This window comes from Cydia strobilella, chromosome 18, assembly GCF_947568885.1.
Source record: "Cydia strobilella chromosome 18, ilCydStro3.1, whole genome shotgun sequence".
NCBI classification, from domain to species: Eukaryota; Metazoa; Arthropoda; class Insecta; order Lepidoptera; family Tortricidae; genus Cydia; species Cydia strobilella.
Window position 1 is genome coordinate 13,520,661 of NC_086058.1, and position 8,516 is coordinate 13,529,176.

At 40.6% G+C, this 8,516-nt stretch overlaps 1 protein-coding gene across 2 annotated transcripts; it reads right to left on the reverse strand.

The window, feature by feature from the left end:
• Positions 1–6,089: 6,089 nt before the first annotated feature.
• On the reverse strand, positions 6,090–8,316 carry LOC134749570 (filaggrin-2-like). Of its 2 annotated transcripts, XM_063684567.1 has the most exons (4): positions 8,237–8,260; positions 7,716–7,754; positions 7,299–7,647; positions 6,090–6,562 (listed from the first exon to the last, which is right to left on the reverse strand). In XM_063684567.1, exons 1-4 carry the CDS (start codon positions 8,243–8,245, stop codon positions 6,210–6,212), a joined length of 750 nt encoding a protein of 249 aa, XP_063540637.1. In that variant the 5' UTR covers positions 8,246–8,260; the 3' UTR covers positions 6,090–6,209. The 2 variants fall into 2 exon arrangements, with proteins under 2 accessions (XP_063540637.1, XP_063540638.1); XM_063684568.1 differs by lacking the exon at positions 7,716–7,754 and having other exon boundaries at positions 8,237–8,316.
• Positions 8,317–8,516: the final 200 nt, after the last annotated feature.

The following is an 8,516-nucleotide window of genomic DNA, read 5'->3' on the forward strand; positions in this document are numbered from 1 at the left end:
CAGAGATAATTATCAATTTTCATTTATTATTTAGGCTTTATAGTAAAAAAAGTATTATTTTAGATGACTCTTAGAGTATATTATATACAATAGTGATGTAATCAAGCTTTTTAATCTCGTACCTTGAAACAAAACACGGAAAGTAAAACACGGTACTCGACTGAAAAGCTCTCTATTATATCACGGTTGTATAAAATACGATTTCATATTGGTGAGCAATAAAGAATATTTGTATTGTTTTGAATACAGAACATTAAAAACCGCTCATTTACATTGACGACTTAACAGAAATTGCCTTAAAAATATTTTTTAAATCTTGTATAGGTACAGGTACAGGTGGGGTAAATACACGAGTAAGACACGGGTAAAAATAAGTTTTTAACACTCAAAAACTTGTTATACCTACCTATTTAATTCCTATCTATCTATCTCTATTCTCTATTTCTCTATTTTCTCTATTTCTCTATCTCTTTATCTCTCTATCTCTCTATTCTCTCTATTCTCTCTATTCTCTCTATTCTCTATTTCTCTATCTCTATCTCTATCTAATATAAAGCCGCAATCCCATGACTGATTGACACAATTGTTCTCCCAGAAGGAGGTCCGGGGGGTATTTGAGTATGGTACGGTCGTATAGAGGTCGGTCCGATGAGTACCAGAAAAATCTGACTTTTCGTCTACCGGATTTGGTTAAAAAAATGTTGGACAGCCCGGCTAAACGGTAAGACCTAGGTGGGGGGTGCTCGACCAAATGTCATAGAGAGACCCTGGCAGTTTTTGAAGCCACCATTTTTTTTTTCAAAATGGCGGATTAAAAATGGCGGCCGATTTTCAAGTTTGTCCTAGCGCGCTGACATTTTGGTCACGGAATCTCGGGGTCCCCTAGATTGATATGGAAATTTTTTATTTTGAAAAAATCCAAAATGGCGGAAAAAATGGCCACTTTTTATTTGTATGGCAACTTTTAAACGGTGCGAGATGAGTGGGGGGTGCTCGACAAAATGTCATAAAGGGCCCCGAGAGAAGTACAACTGCATTTAATTTTTTTCAAAATGGCCGACTTTTTTTTTTTTCAAGTTGGTCCGAGCGCGCTGAGATTTGGCATGCGGCGAGCCTCGGAGTCCAAGATTAGTATGGCGAAATTTTTTTTTGGAAAAATCCAAAATGGCGGCGGACAGGGGCAAAGCCAAATTTTCGAGTAGGTTAAGCTCGCCCGAAGGGCGAGCTTCAGGCTGGGAGGCCGAAGGCCGACCCCGCGACGGGCCGTCAGGCCCGGAGCTTCACTCCGAATGTCCAAGCGTGGCCAACCCCCAGTAATTTTGGGCGAGGCCGAAGGCCGACCCCGGCGGAGGGCCGAAGGCCCGGAGCCTTCACCCCGACTCCCAAGCGTGCCAACCCCAAGTAATTTAAAGCGAGGCCGAAGGCCGAGCTGCGTGAATGCAGTGCTTCCAAGCGTTCTACCAAGTCAACTGTGTTGATAAGCGAAACCGGCGGGCCGAAGGCCCGACGGCGGAGCGTCAAGGCCTGCGAAGGCCGAAGGCCGAGCTCCGCGTAGGGCCGAAGGCCCGAAGCGTCACACGAGAGGGGGAAGTTGGAGCTTAAACACGACCCAATAGTAAAAATGTCTTAGACAAGCGAAACGGCGGGCCGAAGGCCGAAGGCCGTAGGCCCGACGTGAGCTTGTCAAGACATTTTTACTATTGGGTCGTGTTTAAGCTCCAACTTCCCGCTTACTGCCCAAAGCAAAACCAACCCTCCGAAGGCCGAAGGCCGAGCTCCGCGTAGGGCCGAAGGCCCGAAGCGTCCCTTACGATTTCCCAAGCACGCGAGGCCGAAGGCCGAGCTGCGGGTATGAAGTGCTCGCATGCGGATCTTTTCTTTCTAACAAAAGTACAACTTTATTACTTTTTCCATTGGAAAACAAAACTACTGCATTAACAACAGCAGCAACAACAACAATAACAACACAACAACAACAGCACAAACAACAGCACCAACAACAACTACAGCACCAAAAACAACTGCACCAACAACTACAGCACCAAAAACAACTGCACCAACATCAACAACAGCACCAAAACAACAGCACCAAAAACAACAGCACAAACAACAAAACAACAACAACAACACGATGACCGCGGGGCCCTCGGGCCCCGCGCACCGAGCAAAAAACTAGTTCCTCCATTTAAAAACCCACGCCCACCGAGGGTTCCGTACTTTTTGGTATTTGTTGTTATAGCGGCAACAGAAATACATAATCTGTGAAAATTTCAACTGTCTTGCTATCACGGTTCATGAGATATAACCTGGTGATAGACAGAAGACAGACAGACGGACGGACAGCAGAGTCTTAGTAATAGGGTTCCGTTTTTACCACGGGTTTTTACCCTTTGGGTACGGAACCCAAAAAAAAGACTACATTCAAAGGCTTCTTTTCGAATGGAAAAGGAATTAAGTAGAATAAGTTTTTGAGTGTTAAAAGTCTTATTTTTACCCGTGTCTTATATATTTACCCCACCTGACCCTACCGGTATTAAATCCGGTATTGAGAGCCAATATCGTCCGATATGGGATGCCGTATTACCAACGGTCCGCGCAAGATGGCGCTGTACGGCTCTGTAGTTCGCACATTATGCAGTCGTTCTGACGGCCTACCGCGTACCTGTATAACACCATCTTGATTGGCTGTCAAATTGATGAGCAATATATTTTTACTTAGACGTTACACCTCTTCTACTATCAATATATCTATGAGATATTTTTGGCGTGACATCATATTTGTATGAACAAAAGTTATAAAAACTGCAATATAGATTCAATTCAGTCAGTCCATAAGCCAAACTGCACCATTGGACCCAATCAGTTCATTCGTAAGTCAAACTGCTGAATATCGACATGTATATTAAATTGTTATATATTATACTATTGCTTAACACTGTTAGCAGTCATGGCCTTAAATTGCAACAAGTGATCGCTCTGTCGAGACATAATATTCGGACACCGACAACCAGTGACATGACGTTGTATTCCCCAAAAACTTGGGCTACATTTAACGAAGAAGCAGGTTATTTAACCGCAAAAGGAAGCGTCCTGGAAAAAGCTATGGGGAAATATGTTTATGATTGGTTGGTTGAAGAGAAGTTACTACAGACTAATTCTATCGAAAATGACGTTTTTGTATACGCTAACAATGTGGAAAGGACTAAAGGAACTGCAAAAGCTTTTGTTGAAGGTGCAGGTTTTGGTGTAGATCTTTATTATAAGGATACCACAGATGCGGACCCAGTTTTTAAAATAGTACTAAAAATTGACACGGAAGAGTTTATACAAGAAGTTAAAAGCGCCATGGAAATCAAATTGAATAGCCTCGACTTGACAGATGCCTATTTAGAATTAAATAAAATTGTGGATCTTGGAAATTCGACAATTTGCAATAATAACAATATTTGTGATTTGTGTACATTTGAAAATGAAGTTAGTGTAATAGATGGGAAACCGACTACCACAGGGGGTTTAAGCTACGGTTATCTTTTTTTGGATCATTTCTTGATGGAATACTATGACGGGAAGCCTCTGGACGAGGTAGCTTGGGGCCAAATACGAACAACAGAGCAATGGAAAAAATTAACAGCAGTATCAGAAGCTTCTAAAGATGTGATCTACAGAACTAAGCCCTCTGACAAAGATATGTCTTCAACATTACTTGAATATATGACCGATGTATTTGAAAACGGTACTAAGAAATTCTATCTTCTAGTGGCGCACGATGCCAATATAAGTTGTTTATTGTCTTCTTTAAATTTTAAAAACTACACTCTGAATGGTCAGTATGAGAAGGAGCCTATTGGCGGGAAAGTATTGTTTGAGAAGTGGTACGACGAAGTGCATGGTAGAGAGCTGCTGCGCGTGCGCTACGTGTATCAGTCCTCAAAGCATATCAGAGATGGCGTTGAAGCCAGTAAAACAAATCCGCCGCTGGAGGCGCTGCTGCAAATGGAAGGTTGTGCTGTTGATGCAAATGGTTTTTGCCCGTGGGACGAGTTCATAACTGTATTGAACAATGTATAATTCATAACTGTATTAAACAATGTATTTGAAATATAGCACGTTGTTCAAAGCAAAATGAGTAGTTTTTAAATTATTTACGTATACTGAGTATCCTTGCCCCCATACAAGTACGATACGGTACGGCCACTGGTAACAGCTGGGAAAAAAAGAGAAAAATAATTCCGCAGTTACCATAAATATAAATTTAATATTCAATACTATTAAAATCTTACCTGAATAAATAAAGACTGGGTTTTTTTTTAATGGGCATTTACGTTACTTTTTTAGGGTTCCGTACCCAAAGAATAAAAACGGGACCCTATTACTAAGATTCCTCTGTCCGTCTGTCTGTCCGTCTGTCTGTCTGTCTGTCTGTCTGTCTGTCTGTCACCAGGCTGTATCTCATGAACCGTGATAGCTAAACAATTGAAATTTTCACAGATGATGTATTTCTGTTGCCGCTATAATAACAAATACTAAAAACAGAATAAAATAAATATTTAAGTGGGGCTCCCATGCAACAAACGTGATTTTTTTGCCGGTTTTTTGCGTAATGGTACGGAACCCTTCGTGCGAGACCTCGACTCGCACTTGGCCGGTTTTTTAGGATTCCGTACCCAAAGGGTAAAACCGGGACCCATTACTAAGACTCCGCTGTCCGTCTGTCCGTCTGTCTGTCACCAGGCTGTGTCTCATGAACCGTGATAGCTAGACAGTTTAAATTTTCACAGATGATGTATTTCTGTTGCCGCTATAACAACAAATACTAAAAAGTACGGAACCCTCGGTGCGCGAGTCCGACTCGCACTTGGCCGGTTTTTTTTATATACGGAATTTTGCATGTTATTGACTACACTCGTAGCGCGTAGCACGCGCCGGCAAGGGCGCGTAGCCAACATGCCAATCGCTTACGCTCCGTAGCGATCGAAACGCAACTGTCACTGTCGCACTTATATGGAAGATTGATAGAGAGACACAAAGCTATTCTTTGTCGTAGCGATAGCGATTGTCACCTTCGCCAGGCCGGCTGAATGTGTTAATATGATTCGGGCTGGCGGGAATCCGGCAGCTGTCCATCGGTGGAGGCAGGGCAGCAAAGAGAATAACAATGGTACATTATAAAATTTATAAAAATCTAACTATAGAAGTCCTGTTGCTCTTATTGTTTTTTCCCGACTTACGGAAACAGATTCCAAGAATAAGAGATTTGGTATATTACGTATAGTGCAAATAATATATTATGATTTAATTTGTGTTTAAAACTCGAATGTTGTATTTAGTTACAAGAGAAAGGTACTACATGATTTTGTTATCAATTCGTCTTTTGCACATTTGCACTTCAAAAGAACCGTCTCGATAATAGAAATTGTCTGTGCAAAAAAAGGACAGTCAGTAATTAAAGTATGTACAAAAAATACTTTTTTGACGGAGACTTAATACATCTTATACCTTTAAACGAACAATTCTTGTATATACCGGGTGTTTCCTGTAACAGGAGCAATAAATTAAGCTGGAGGCTGTACTCCTTAAACTGACCAACATTCGTTCAGCAACTTTTAAAAATAACTTGTGTTTTGATTTTTATTACACTTTTAAGTTAGAATTCTAAGACGCAATGTATTGCAAAATGTGTTTATGTTTAAAGGGTGACAAGCAACGTCAAACAACTAGATGACAGCGTACATTGAAAATAATATTTAATTAGTATGAAAAAGGTATAATCTCAAAATTTCATAATTTTAAAAAGTTGCTGAACAAATGTTGGTCAGTTTGAGGCGCACAGCCTCCAGTTAAATTTATTGCTCCTGTTACAGGAAACACCCAGTATGTATGTTATATATTTCGGGGATCTCGGAAACGGCTCTAACGATTTCGATAAAATTTGCTATATAATTTCGGGGGCGAAAAATCGATCTAGGTAAGTCTTATGTCTGGTAAAACGCGCATTTTTGAATTATTATATGTTTTCCGAGCAAAGCTCGGTCTTCCAGATATTTGTCATGTTAATAGGACAATAAAATCACCAACGTACTTTACAATACTTTATTTTCTTTGAATATTTTTACAGTGAGCACTATTAGAACACAATGTTTGACTAATACAGTGAATTAATTACAGGCAAGAATCCTGACTTAGACAATGACTAAAGTTAATCGAAGAATTTAATAGATGTAGCCGGACTCCGGGTCGAAAGGCTGCTGCGGAGTGTTGTCATAAGAGGTCTTAGGCGCAAGGTATTGGCGGAGGTTCGGTTGGCCACGAGCACCCTGGGATCCGAAGCTGGAGCCTTGGGATCCGAAGCCGTTTGAGCCTTGGGATCCAAAGCCTTGTGAGCCGTAGCTGGAGCCTTGAGCGCCGAAGCCATTGGAGCTCTGAGATCCAAAGCCTGATCCCTGGGATCCACGAGAGCCAAAGCCTTGAGATCCAAAGCTGCTTGAGCCCGGGGTACCAAACTTGTTATTCTGGCCGAACTGTGACTGGGAACCGAACTGGTTGCTGGAGGCTCCGAAAGCATCTTAAAAAGAAATATTTGAATAATACTCTGGCCAACAGATGTATTTTGAGGCACAATGTTATTTCATAGATAAGTATGATAAGGATATATTGATAAAAAGTGCACAATGCGAATAATGAATAATAGGCTCCTAGCCTAGTCGGTAGTGACCCTGTCCACAAAGCGGGAGATTGCGGGTTTAAATATATATAGTCGCCTCGTACTCATAGTACAAAATTTGCTTAGTTTGGGGATCTGTGTAAGATTGTCCCCAAAAATTTGTTATAATTTATGAACATACATCAGGGTTTTCGGTACGTGAATGATTTGAGTAAGATTAGAGATGAACAGATTGGTTAGTCTTCTGGGAGAATATCATATTATGCCTAAGCCTAATGAATAACGACCTCTCTGTGAATTTTCTATACCCTATGATACAAACTTATGTATAAAATAAATGTATGTTATGTATATGTATAATTTTGGTGCAATAAAGAATATTTACTAACTTACTTACTTATAAGTATAAAAAGGTCATTATAAGTATTAAAAAAATAAAAGTATCTAATATTGTTACGGTTTTAACACCCACTGGCACTGACTAATGAATGTTTATGAATTATGGTTTTATTAAAGCTACCTGTATTTCGACGTATTGCTGTTCTGTTTTATTTTTTCAAAATTATTATATGTACAGCAATCTGACCTAATAAAGAGAAAACAAAGAAGATTGTCAATGTTCTGTGTTAAAACTCACCTTGGCCGTGAGCACCATGGCTGCTAGAAGGACCGTGGTCAGGAGGCAGGTACTGGTTGGAGCGGGCAGCATCGAACGAGGAGAAACCACGGGCACTAGCAGCGCCAGCCCTTAATCCTTGAGGAGCAGATCCGAAGCCAGCAGAGTCCCCAGCGTCAAGACCATTCGATCCCTGAGAAGCGAAGTCGTTAGATCCATGGCCGCCAAAACTGCTCTGACCAAATCCCTGCTGACCAAACTGCCCCTGCCCAGACTGAACTGGAGGAAGATATTCTTTAAGTCCTCGCTGCTGCTCCAGATGCTCCAAACGGGCCGCGGAGCTGACGGCGATGAGGGCAGCAAGGATGAACTGGAAGCAGACAAACACTCATACATTCATACATACGTTACGCTAACTTTACCAGGTGGGGTGGTCACCTGCTGACTGTTACCGACGGGTGGGATTGACTCCTGGATCTAAAAAAGAAACCAAGGTCTAGTGGTAAGTTGTACATGTCTTACCTATCTCGTACCTACTGAATACCAGCGTTCTGTAGATACTCGTGTTTTATAACTTGATTACCATTTGACAGTGTATTATACGAATGCTGGCTGTCAGGAGGTTGTCAAAAGCGAGGCTTAGTATTAATTTGACTATTTAATTTATTCTTGTGTTATGTCGTTATGTGACTTTTGTGGAATCATTTCAAACATTAGTCAAAAGACGTATGATCAATTGGTATGGTAAAATAAAATTTGGTAAAGCGTAAATGGCTAAGTAATAATTAAACGGCAAGTATTTAAACACTCAACTAAATCTTCTCATCACAATAAATTGGAGTAGCAAAGAAATATTCGACTACAAAAATTCTAAAAGCTTCAACAATGCCGCAAATATTGCAAAACTAAATCACATAGCAAAATTAAAAATTCAATCAAAAACAAAAATCAAAATTTACCAGCTTCATTTTTGGATAGGAGTGAACTACCAAAGGAAGGCACGACTTGAACTGTGATGCTCTGAGCTCACTGACCCATTATATACCACATCTGATCTTAATCCCGCACGTGACGTCACGCTTTATAGAAGATAAACGACCATATTCGAGTTATAATATGCATACCGAGTAATTAGTTGCTATAGTTTTTTTTCTAAATACGTGATGGATCGGCCTTGTCAATCTCAAATAAGGAGCAACGAACAATTTCAAGGATACTGATAATTAATTACAAATCGAT

Excerpts from the sequence above, each read along its gene's own strand:
- LOC134749570 (XM_063684567.1), bottom strand. Across the intron at positions 7,648-7,715 it reads CCGTCGGTAACAGTCAGCAG|TTCATCCTTGCTGCCCTCAT; the intron begins GTGACCACCCCA and ends GTCTGCTTCCAG. Across the intron at positions 6,563-7,298 it reads CCATGGTGCTCACGGCCAAG|ATGCTTTCGGAGCCTCCAGC; the intron begins GTGAGTTTTAAC and ends TTTCTTTTTAAG.